The sequence below is a fragment of the Podarcis tiliguerta genome, assembly GCF_965153285.1.
Source record: "Podarcis tiliguerta genome assembly, chromosome: 6".
In the NCBI taxonomy this organism is placed as follows: Eukaryota; Metazoa; Chordata; class Lepidosauria; order Squamata; family Lacertidae; genus Podarcis; species Podarcis tiliguerta.
The window spans coordinates 1,773,114-1,785,714 of NC_139539.1; the positions used below are offsets into that span (position 1 = coordinate 1,773,114).

General features: G+C 52.1%; 1 protein-coding gene across 2 annotated transcripts in view; it reads left to right on the forward strand.

Moving 5' to 3' along the window:
- Window positions 1-3,203: 3,203 nt before the first annotated feature.
- The window catches only part of VSTM2L (V-set and transmembrane domain containing 2 like), an 86,768-nt gene continuing 77,370 nt past the window's right edge, over window positions 3,204-12,601 (forward strand). The window contains exon 1 of one of the 2 annotated variants that reach the window (XM_083447683.1): window positions 3,204-3,746. In XM_083447683.1, the coding sequence (XP_083303809.1) occupies window positions 3,635-3,746 (112 nt within the window). In that variant the 5' untranslated portion in view covers window positions 3,204-3,634. The remainder of the gene's footprint in view (window positions 3,747-12,601) is intronic. The other variant, XM_083447682.1, reaches the window with a different exon arrangement.

A 12,601-nucleotide genomic window follows, 5' to 3' on the forward strand; every position in this document is an offset into this window, starting at 1 on the left:
ACAATTTTAAAAGGTTTAGAAAAGGGACACCAAAATGATCAAGGGAATAAAATGATTCCCCTATGAAGAAGTGTTGCAGTATTTGGAGATTTTTAGCTTAGAGATAAGGCAAGTAAGAGAAGTTTTTAAAGTTATTCAAGACATGGAGAAAGTGAATAGATAGAAGTTTTTCCTCCTCTCTCATAACATTAGAACTCACAGACATCCAGTGACTGTTGGAAGATTTAGGACTGATAAAAGAAAGCCATGCATTGGACAGTTAAACTATGGAATTTGCTCCCTTGGGAGGCAGTGATGGCTACCAACGTGGATGGCTTTAAAAGAGAATTATACAAATTAATGAGTTGCAAGTGACTACTAACCATGATCACTATGTTCTATCTACCTTCAGTTAGTTGGCACCCATCTGTCACAGGAGACAATGGAAGGGTGCGCCCTTGGGGTCAAAGTCAACCTGTTGGAGCTTCACTTCTGAATTGCAGTTGCTGGAAACCTCAGGACAGGAGGGTGTTTGCAGGCTTCCTATGGGCATCTGGTTGGCCACTGTGCAAAGGAAGTGCTGGCCTGATCAAACAGAGCTATTCTTGTGTCCCTGTGGGTTCATCACCATCAAGGAGAGCTTTGAATAGTCGATCAGGGCAGCAGAGGTGGCAAGCAGAGGGCCAGGTTGATGCATAAAGGAGATACCAGGAAGGTGACCTGGGGTAGCTCTACCTGGAGCAACTGTGCTCTGACCAAGGACAAGCACAGCTGATGCCCAACTTACTGTTGGCACGTTGCCCTTCCCTTCCCTAGCTGAAGGACATGCATGTGAAGGTGAAAATGCTCTGGACTGGGGCTGCACACTGTGGTGTAGCCTGGGGCTGCCTCACTTTGTGTCCGTGGCCTCTTTAGCTGGGCATCTCTAGATACAGATAAATACAGATAACCTTTGTGGACTGGTGAGCCAGTGTAGCAGGGATTTCAGATGTCTCATTTTATAGATCAGATCCATCTCTCAAAGCTAGGGGGCTGGTGACACACTTTCCTTCTCAAAGAGGACTTGGTGAGGTTCTCTGCAGACTCTTACCTGAGGATCCTGGAGTCCTTTTGCATGCAATCACATGTGATCATGTGCTTCTCCTGAGCTGCAGTCCTTCTCCAGCACTTTATTTGCTCATTGTTAATGGAATCGTGGAATTGTAGGGGTGGAAGGGATGCCAAAGGTCATCTAGTCCAACCCCCTGCAATGCAGGAATCACAGCTAAAGAATTCCTGACAGATAGCCATCCAACCTCTTTAAAAACCTCCAGTGAAGGTTTTCTCCACCTGTTACTGCGGTGAAGCATAGAGAGATTCTTCAGAATTTTCCTGATCTACTTGGTCAGTGTGAACCCAGTGACTTTGTCCCAATATTGACTCATTCCCACAATTCTGGCACTGCGCAGAGGTCTTCTATTTTCCCGCTTTCCATAAAACTTTAAAGAATTGGGTTGAGCAACTGCAGTGCTGTGTCATGACCGCACCAGGGAAGACTGATTATTCACACAGTTACAGGGAGAACTTAACTTTTGCATTGACCTTGTCACCTGAGGACCAAGTGAGGGCTGAGGCTTTCCGTAGCTAGGCTAAGAGCCAGTGTGGTGTAGTGGTTAGGGTTTCAGACTAGGACCTGGGAGATGAGGGTTCAAATACCCCACTTGACCGCCGGGAAGCTCACTGGGTGACCTTGGCCAAGTCACTGCCTCTCTGCCTAACCTACTTCACAGGGTCGTTATGGGGATTAAATAAGGAAGAGGAGAGAACCATGTATGCCTCTTGGGAGAAAAGGGTGGAATGTAAACACAATAAATACATCATCATCATCATCAACAACAACAACAACAACAACAACAGTCCCAGAGTGGCTTAAGAACTGAGCACGTAATGACAGACCTCTGCTGTCCTCTTCCCAGGGGCCTGAATAGACCCTAAAGGTAAAGGGACCCCTGACCATTAGGTCCAGTCGGGGCCGACTCTGGGGTTGTGGCGCTCATCTCTCTTTATTGGCCGAGGGAGCCGGCGTACAGCTTCTGGGTCATGTGGCCAGCAGGACTAAGCCGCTTCTGGTGAACCAGAGCAGTGCACGGAAACGCCGTTTACCTTCCCGCCTGAGTGGTACCTATTTATCTACTTGCACTTGATGTGCTTTCGAACTGCTAGGTTGGCAGAAGCAGGGACTGAGCAACGGGAGCTCACCCCTCGCAGGGATTCGAACCGCCGACCTTCTGATAGGCAAGTCCTAGGCTCTGTGGTTTAATCCACAGCGCCACCTGCGTCCCTGAATAGACCCTAAAGTTGACCCAAATCTGGAAAGGAATTCCCATCTTGCTCGGGGAGAAAGGGCGCTGTCCCTCCGCTCAGGTGCTGAAGCCAATCGAGCGCTGTCCACAGACATGGTCGTTGGCCGCTGGCGCTGGAGGAGCTGTCCGCGGGCCGGTGCTGAAGCGGTTTGCAGCTGCACCGCCATGTGCTCCGGGGCAGCTCCTGATCTCTGGGTGCCGTCAAGCGACAAGGCCAGGTCCCCTTGCAAGCAGAGCATTTCCCAATTGTTAAGGAATAGGGGACAGGATGAGTCCCCGTCTCCAAGCTCAGGAATGCACGAGCTTGCAAAGAAATGCGCTTTGTTCTCAAGGCAGGCAGGCGCGTTCCTGTTAAAAATAACACCATAAATTATATATGGTGATAAATAAAGCAGGAGAGATCTAATCCACTTCCCGGGCGTGTCTCGAAGAGATACAGCACCACAGAGCCTGATTCTGTAGTGAAGGTGGGGCGCCTTGTAGGCAGCTGGGGAGGGCGAGGGGGGCATTCAGCTGCTCCCCCTTCCCACTTCACCTCCGGTCTACCAATGTCAGGTCAATCCTCCACGCCGATGCATGTCCTGGAAAGGACTGAGGCGGGGGAGAGGGAGCGAAGGGGATAAGGACTGGGCTCTTAGGTGGGCATGAACAGACCCTCCCCAGCCCTGTCACCAGAATTAAATTTCACGGGTTTAAATACACGGGACGTGCACACCCTCATGTTAGGTGCCCCCTTCTATTTTGCAAAAGTCAAGCATCTTTACTGCCCCCCACCCCCAAGCAGAACAGAAGGCGGAGAAAACCGCCGCCAGTTCTGGGGAGCTGCTGGTCTCATCCGCGCCCCCACTTCCAATTTTGCAAGACGGTGCTTCTCTCTCCCCCCTCACCCCCCCCCCCCAGGCCAGGGACGCGCCGTCGCGGCTTTAAAACCGATCCCCTTGGAGAAACTTTGCCGATCAATCAAGCCCTCGGCCGGATCCCTCCGCCGGACGGCAGAGCGAGCGAGCGAGGCGCGCTGCAGCCGCTGCACTGTGGCGCCCTCCGCCGTAGGGAAGAGTCCCGCAGTCTTCGGCTGGCAGAGCGGAGCCGAGGAGGAGAAGGGAGAGGAGGAGGAGGAGGAGGCGAGCGGGACGGGGCGAGGCGAGGCAGCGGAGGCAGCGGCGGCTCAGCATCTTTCTCCGCGGCTTCAACACCACCCAGAGCAGCGGCGGGGGCGACGGATCGGGCGGGGGCCGCCGGCTGCTTCTGGCCCTCCCTGATGTGAGACGGACGGCGGACGGACGGACGGGAGGAGGAGGAGGACGACGACGAAGATGGGGGGCGCCTTCGGCCTGACCCTGGCCCTTTGCCACTCCGTGGGACTCTACCTGCAGCTCGGAGCCTCCTCGCGGCCCCCGCAATGGGAGAACCAGATCTCGGGCAACGGTGAGTGGACCGAGCGGGGGTGCTGAGCCGCAGGGGGGGGGTCCTATGGGTGCCCCCGCACCAAATGATCAACTGCTCAATATCCTTTCGCTCCGCATAGTCCGCTTTGTAACCCCCCTTTAAACCCCCACTCACACCCAGCTTTGTAGGGCACAAAGTCGTATCCCCCCCCCCGTTTTTCATGCGTGGCGTGTTAGTTACCCCGTGTTAGTTGCTCTCTGGGGGGGGGGGGCAAGTCCGGAGCGTTGGCGCAGAGTCCGAATAGGGTTTCTCCGGGAGCGGTGGCATCGGGTACCCCCTGGCGTCCGGGCAGAATCGTGCCTCTGCCCAAATTGGGACCGCGAGGCGGAATGTGGTCCTTCTCCTATTGCTGTCTACGACGACCAACGCGTCCCCCCTCAACCATTTTTAACTGCTCGGGATGGAAATTGCGAGTCCTCCTGTTGTGGATTGGGAAGCGATATAATTTTTGCCAGTTTGCGGGGCGTTGATTGGGGGTGGAGAGAGAGAGAGAGAGAGAGAGAGAGAGAGAGAGAGAGAGAGAGAGACGGACTTGGTTGTTTGTAAGCGGCAAAGCGATAGTGAGGGCAGGGCTGGCGGCGCGGGGGAGGTCGAGGCAACCTCTTTTCTGTCCCCGAAGGGAGGCAGAATCAGTCCTGGCGATTCGGTACTGGAGGCAGGATACGCGCAAGTTAGGAAGGGAACTTTTTTTTTTTATGCGGTGGGGGTCTTTCCTCGAAATCCCACCCTTTGTTTGGAAGGAAGACTGGGAGACCCCTCCCCAGGGAAACCGCTCTCCAGTTTGGCACAGCAGACCAGGAGATGTATAGGAGGAAGAGAGGCTGCGTGGCTGTTGGGGAGGGGGGCGGAGAGAGCCCCCAGTTAAGCATATGGAAGAGTCAGAAACCTCACATCTGGGCCAGATCTGTGCACAAAACCGAATCTATGAGGGGAGGCACGCACACTGCATGTACACAGGCACAGACAGATTATTTCTAACTTCTGGAGTTTCTCTGTCGGGCGTCCTTCCTTCCTCTCTGCCCCAGCTGTGGCCACGATCTTGGTCCACATTGCAGGGGGTTGGACTAGACAACCCTTTGGATCCTCTCCTACTCTACAGTTCCGTGATGTTGTGATAAATAGTTTCTGTGCATAGGGAGTCATCAGGGTGGAGAGGGTGGGCCTCACCTGTGGAAGGTGGGAAACACCTTCTTCCAAAGCAGAAGGTCCCACTTTCAGTCCCTGAAGGAGTAGCTACACAGGGCTGGGGATGTCACCCTTACCTGGAATCCCAGGAGAGCCCCTGTCCCCCAGCTCCGAGGATGCTCCTGCCCAGAGTAGCTCTTTCCTGCTCTTAGCATCTGCCCAGGTGGAGTTAGAGCACCCCCTTGCAAAGCCTGACTGCTCAGGATGCTTTAAAAAAACCAAAAACACCTGGGTGCCCTCCTGGGTGGTTTGGTCCCAGAGAAACTGCCAAGGGGGCACCCTGAACTTCCTTCATCAAGGCAGGAGCCTGAGGGTCTTAGTTGATGGCAGGAGAAGGCATAGAGGGTCTCCAGACAATAGCCTTGAACAGGAACCACCACAATGGCCTTCCTTAAACCTCTCAGGTAGCAGAGGAGGAGGAGGCAGGAGTGTCCTGTGTTGTGCCCAGCTTGTGGACTTCCTTGAAGGCATCTAGCGGGTTGCTGTTGGATGGAGGGCTCTGGATTACATGGATCCTCGGTCGGATCCTGCATCCTTCCACCCACCCTGGTGCCAGCGCCAGCTGGGGTTGGAGATTTCGGAATGGCACAACTCCCTTCCTTCACAGGCTTCTAAAGTCCAAAGACCTCCTAGAAAAAGTGTGTAGGACTTTTTGGAGCCGGGGTTAAGGTGAGGATGAGCTTGGGCACAAATCCAGGAGGGGAGAAGGAAGAGGCTGGCATCCTCTTTGGGAACAGCAAATGAGCTGAGTGCCTTAAGATGAATAAATCAGGCACCACAACAAGCTGAAAAACCAAGAGGAACCCTATATAGAAAGGAACCCCCCCCCCCAACCCTGGATGTGGTGGGAACCAGATACACCCCTGGAGGAGAGGCAGCAGTTTGAGCTGGCAGTGTTTGGGGAAGTGTTTCCATCACTCTGCTTCTTTTCCCTTGCCTTCTTCACTCCTCCCCCTCCATTTGCCCAGGAAACCAGTTTCTGGCAAGAGGAAGAGGTGCAAGCTGTGTTAGCAACTGGTGGGGCTGGGGGAGTTAGTCAACTTACCCTTCTGGGGACAGAGCTGGCTCCTTTCACTGACCCCTGGTGCAGAAATGTCCTGGAAGTTTAATATCACCTTGTTGCAAGGCAGGGACTTGCATATCTGGCTGTGCAGTGGTGTGAGGCTTAGGCAGAGGGGAAGGATTTCAGTGTCGCGCCCATTAGGGAGCAGGCCCCAGGCAGCTTCCTGGGTGCAGCAATTCCTCCTTGGCTTGACCAGCATGCTCTGTGAACCAGCCTGCCTTTCCTGAGTCCGGAAGAGTCAGAGGCCCATTTGTTAGGGGTTGCTGTGTTTTGTTTCTTGCAAAGCGGGGAAGCAGCGAGAGCCCCAGTATTGCAGAGCCTGCGACCAAGAGTAGTTCTGCAGCAACTCACTTAATCACAACCAAAAGCCTTTATTAACGAGGCTGAGGAGCAGTGAGTAAGTGGGTCGTGTATAATAAGCCACTCGCGATCAGTAGGTGAATACCAATTTGAGGAAAGTGCAGCTTGCAAGGAACTGGTATCAATGGCTGTTTAGCAGATTGGAGATTGGCCATTTCATTACTTGCTGGAACAGCTTCCTCCTGGCACAGCGAGATGGGGAGGCGGGGGAGGCGGAGGCCACAATAACTCCCTGGGAAGCAAGGAGCATGAACCACAAAGCTGGTGGTGATGTATTGAAAAGAAGGCAGGGGCAGAAAGGGGACTGGCTATATAATCCCCACCAGTGACACCTCCTCTTGGCCATCATTGTGACACCTTCCCTGAACTGGACTCAGGCAAAAGCCTGGCTCAAGGGTTGGGGGAACCAAAGGGGTGGGTTTGCTCAGGCAGCTCCCCCACTATGAGGTGACTTCAGGCAGTCACAGGCAAACCTGTGAAGAGAGTCTCACAGGAGGAGGTAAAAAACCCCCAACAACCTTAAATGTGTATGTTGGTGGAGATTGCATGAACCCATTCCAGGCACCACACGAGTCCACACCGTGTGGAAATGGAAGAAGACTGAAGCCCAAAATGCATGGTGGGATCAGGAAGGGTGTGAGTTTAGGGCTACAAGCATGCTAACCCTTTTGTAGCACACACAAAAACATGTGTTTTCTCCATCCGGAATCATTCGTGCCCATCTTCCCTGTTAGCTTTTGACCCTTGAGATGTATGTTTTTATGATTGTGTAAGCTGTTTCCAATTGTTTTTAATACTGTATTTTAATGCTGCAAGCCACCCAGGGACCTTTGAGCGAAGGACAGGTGATTAATGACAAACATAATCATGGATCCTGCCATCCACATTTGTGTGGGAGGTTACCTGATACACATTTGGAAAACCTCCCCTTGATTAGGCTCTCTGCGCCTTTTCCTTTCTGCACGTGCTCCAGCCGAATGAAGAAGGAAGTGGGGATTATGCTCTTGCTATATGACCACCCACAGCGTCATTGGGGAGGTGTGGATATGCCCCCTCCGTGAATTTCTGGGACCACCTACATGTGTTTTCAAGTGGATGCAGTACAGGGTAATGCAGAATCAGTCTGCAGGGAGCTTTTGTTTTCAGGATGAAACCAGCTTCTCAAGAAGCACCTTTCGGGGGCAAGAAATATGCAATAGATTTCGGTTTTGGGGGGCTATGTAGGGGGGGAGAGAGTGCTCCGTCTCCATTGATTCTGGAATAAAATGCTGGGTGCACATAGCCTGGGAAGGGTTGAAACAGAAGAAGCCACAGTTCAGTGGCAGAGTATCTCCTTTGGAGGCAGAAGGTGGCAGGGTCCAGGAAGGGCTGGGAGAAAACTCTGCTTGCAACCCCAGAGAGCTGCTATCAGCCAGTGTAGACAAGACTGAGCTAGATGGACTTACTCAGTCCTTCTTCTACTGGTTCTCACTCAGTATAAAGCGGCTCCCTGTGTTCTAAGCCAGCGGTTCTCAACCTGTGGGTCCCCAGATGTTGTTGGACTACAACTCCCATCATCCCTGAGCTCTGGCCTTGCTAGCTAGGGATGATGGGAGTTGTAGTCCAACAACTCTGGGGACCCACAGGTTGAGAAAGGCTGTGAATCTAAGCCAAAGAGCAGCAGGGAGCAAAGAGGGGAAGCCCAGTGGGAGCTGCTGACCAACCTCATGGCAGCCGCTGTAAAAGAAAGCAGGAAGAAACGGGGTGAGCCAGACCCAAAGGAAGCAGGGAGGTATTGAGGGCAGGTGGGGCCTGATTCCTGACATGCACCAGCAGGTGGCCCAGTTACTATTCCAGTAATAGAACCATAGAATTGTAGAGTTGGGAGGGACACCTAGAGTCATCCAGTCCAACCCCCTGCAATGCAGGAATCTCAGCTAAAGCAACCATGACAGATGGCCACCCAACCTCTGCTTAAAAACCTCCAAGGAAGGAGAGTCCACCACCTCCCAAAGGAGTCTGTTCCATTGTCAAACAGCTCTTACTGTCAGAAAGCTTTCCTTGATATTTAGTCAGAATCTCCTTTCTTATAAGTTGAAGGGATTGGTTTGAGAGCAGGAGAAAACAAGCTTGTTCTCTCTTCCATGTGACAACAATTGAGATACTTAAAGATGGCTATCATAGCTGTTGTTGTTGTTGCTGCTGCTGCTGCTGTTGTTGTTGCCCCAAACACAGCAGTAGCACTATAAGGCTGCAGAAGAGAGGCCAGGGTGCTCCCAGAAGGAAAGCCATAAAGCTGAAACTCCTTAGGCCAGGGATGGCAGAGTCTGTGGCTCTCAAAGTATCACAGGACTCCAACTCCCATCAGCCCCAGTCGGTGTGGCTGATCATTGGGGATGATGGGAGCTGTAGTCAAGCTGTTCCTCACCCCTGAAGCCCACAACCTTTTGCAGGAGAGACTTCCCTTGCCCGTGGGGACCAGGCACACTCCTCCCTACACCTCCAGGCCCGGCTGCTTGGTATTTGCTGCTCTGCAGCTCCACTGCTGCAAATGGCCAGAGGGTGTATTGCATCTCTCAGGCTCAAGTCCCCTGTGGATTTATGCAATTGCTTTGAGGAAATTGTTGCAGGGTTCAAACTGAGCTGCCCCAAACAGCTTGGGAGGCTGTGCATCTGGTCTCTGAAAACTCCCCAGGAACTCATTTCCAAAATGCTGTTGGGTGCAGGTCCAGCTTGGATTAGGTCCTGTGGAAAAGTATTAGGGCAGGGACGTCTTTTTTGCCCAGGAGATTGAGGAGGGGGCTTTGCTCTGGGTTAGGCTGCAGGTCTCGGTAGTTTTGTAGATCACAGGAGCTGGTCGCCCACCGCTATGCCAGGGACAGTATTGCAAAGATCACTTCTCTGCTTTCATCGGAGTTCCTGAGTTGCTCAGTCTACACACCAAGGTGTCATGAGATGGGAATAAAATGTGGTGATTTAACTTGACAAAGTTATTGGGACCAGGTGGAGATTGGTATAGCACTGTGTCCTTCTTCACAGTAGGATTAAGCCACCCAAATATCTCTTGCAGAAAACACCACCCAAACTCCTCTGATGCTAGCCTGAGGCTTCAGTTTCAGCCCATTTCCCTCTTAGGGTTTTTCCTGTGCAGGTAAAGGACACCTTGTGCTGAATCTCCAGCCTTTGACCTTCCATCCTTCACTGGTTCTTCTCTCTTCTAACTGACCCATGACCTCTGCAAACTACCCAACAGACCCTCCTTGTGCCGGGGTCAGGGCCTCTTTTCTGCCCACCGTAATTTCCCAGTGTTGCAGTGAGCATGCAGCCAGTTAGAATCCCTTCTTTCTTTAATTGGTCAGCAGGACTGGATGGAGTCCCCTCCTCCCTCCCTCCCTTTCCCCCCTTGAGCTTCCTGGAAATGTAGGCTGTGTGCTCTGCCAACCAGGCAGGCAGCAAAACAAAGCCTCCAGCTTGGCGTCTCTTTCTCTGTGTCCAGCAGCTAGCCAGGCTCCAGGGCACCCCAGGAGGCAGTTTTTACTGCAGTGCACATCCCTGCTCCCTTCTTCCTCCTCTTCCTCCTCCTCTACCTCACTGCCTCTTAGCTTTCCCCTTCAATTATTCATGCCTCCATTGCAGGCAGTCTGCGAATGCCCGGCGGTGCCACGCCTGCTTGCCCTCCTTCCCTGCTAGCAAGAGACTTTCTTCTGCCCGAGCCTGACAGCGGACGGGCATGCTTTGCTAGGTGGCTACAGGAGAGTAGCACCAGGTGTGTGGCCATCCTTTCCCACTGCATTTTCAATCTCCATCGATAAACCACTTAGCGTGGCCGCCAGACAATTAAGAGCCCCTCGCTGGACCCCTGTCCTCATTTGGCTGCTCTCCCCTTTGTCTCAGCCTCTGATGATTACACTCTCCATTATCTCCCTGCAAACACTTTGCATTCAGCTGGATTTCCTCAAGCTTCCAGTGGCGAATTCTCCGCCCACCTGTGTTTTTCCTGCTGCTGTGATGCAGGCCGTCATCTAGTGAAATTGCTTCTGACACAACTCCCCACCCCCACCCCATAAAATGTCCCTGCACCCCATCTCCCAGGCCCTGAGAGGCTTGTTTGTAATGGTGGGAAGTGGGATTTCATTCCTAGTTTTGAATTCTCAAAACATGTGCGACAGCAAAGCCAAGAGCTAAAGCCGATCACTTTCCTTGCTCAGCAGAGATGAGCTCTGTGTGACACCGTGGAATGTGGCTTCCTCGGTTCCTATGATACTGAGTCAGGTTATTTGTCCAGCATTGTCTACTCTGACTGGCAGTGGTACCCTAAGGTTGTAGATAGCAGGCAGGGAATGATCCCGGACTCTTTCCCATGCAAATAAGGTTTCTGCCACTGAGACACTTGAAGAAGAGACAGAAAGAAGACTGAGAGGGGAGGAGGAGGACAGCAGCTGAACGGGGATAGCAGTCAGCATTTTGCAACCAGCTCTCCATCTTCCAGCTGTTTAAGATTTAGGTCAGTGGTCTGCAGCTGGTAGCTTGTGGATCAAATCTACCCCATGTCATACTGGTTGACACACAACCCCTCAGTGCCCTTCTCTTGGCTAAACCCCAGAAAGGAAAACTGCCCCAACCAGAACTAGCAGTGTGGATTTTAGCTCAGGATGCTTGATGGAGGCAGGTGGGTGGGTTGAGTGATGGCTTCTTGCCTATGACCGCTCCCCACAAGTGGCCCACTGAGGAGGCTAGCCGCCAGCCACAGGTTTCAGGCATACACAAGGTCACAATCACACACCCATGACAAGGCAGTGGGAGAGATGCTGGTGTTGTAAAGAGCATGTTTTCTGGGTCTTTTGCACAACATCCTTTTCAGCCTTTGCTAGGTCTACAGTTACCTGCTGCAACATCAGTAGGGCAGCGGATGATGAGGTCCCTGGGATGTTTTCGCCATATCTGGCAGGAAGTGTGTTTGTGTCCTGTGCAAGCAAAGCAGCAGCTGCCCTTGAGATGCTGGATCTCCATCCACCATCACCTCTTGTTTAACCCTTGGCGGCAAGGAGTGGGGTGTTTTCAAGACCTGCCATGCTTCACGCATCTTTTAGCCCCTCACCTGCCCCAGTACTTAGTGCGATAAAAGAGATGTCTTCTTTTGAGGCCTCTCACACACAATCTGTGCACTGAAGTGGGTGAATAGAATAGAAATCAGGACTAATGAATAGAAATCAGGACAGAGAAACAAAACGTCCATTGCTGGAAGCCGCAGGAGGGAGAGGGGTCTTGTGATCGAATCCTGTTTGCGGGTTTCCAACAGGCACTTGGTTGGCCCCTGTGAGAACAGGATCCTGGACTAGAGGGGCCACTGGCCTGATCCAGCAGGGTCTTCTCATGTTCTTGTGTACGTCAATGGTGACTACTCATGCTTAAGCCACCTGGACTAAAGCTGTGGTGGTTTTGTGAATGAACAGACTATTCTCAGCGTGTGAAGTAGCTTAGCGTGTTGAGTTGGCTGCCTTGAAATCCTCTTCTGCTGTGGTCCTCGGTCTCTGCCTGGGATGTGCTGAAGCAGCCACTAGCAGGCAGGCAGTCTGGAGGAGGCTGGCAAGGTCTTGGCCTTCTCACTGGGGCCGGGCTCAGGACTGACATCCAGAAGGTGGGCGGGATACTCAGCACACCTGCTACCCTATTCATTACCTCCGTCGTCAAAACCTGATTAAAATCTTGCTCCTGTAATAATAGGTTTGCTTTATTTATTTCACACAATTAAGGAACCACTTGAGGGTAAAACAACAACAACAACAACCCACAAAGCAGTTTTACAAAAATGGCAAAATAATAAAATCATCAGTAAGAAAAATTAATATCATTTAAAACTTTCTAAAAGTTGAAATAAAGTCTGTTAAGGACAGATGAAAACTTGCATCAACTTTCTAAACATCTAGGTAAGGTAAAGGTAAAGGTACTCCTGATGGTTTGGGAGCTCACCCCGTTGGGGGGATTCAAACTGCCCAAGGCTCAGTGGTTTAGACCACAGCGCCGACCCTTAGAACATTTGGGTAGGCTTGTCTAAAGAAATGTGTTTTTAGCAAGCACCCAGAAAGGTTCAGCGAAGGCGGCTGCCTGGTGTCAATGGGCAGAGAGTTTCAAAGTGTAGGTGCCCCACTAAGAGATTGAGTCCTTGCAAATGTGGAATGGGTATTATGGGATGCCTCTAACAGGGGCAGTTCTGCTGATCAAAGCAGTCCCGTATATGGTTCCTGTT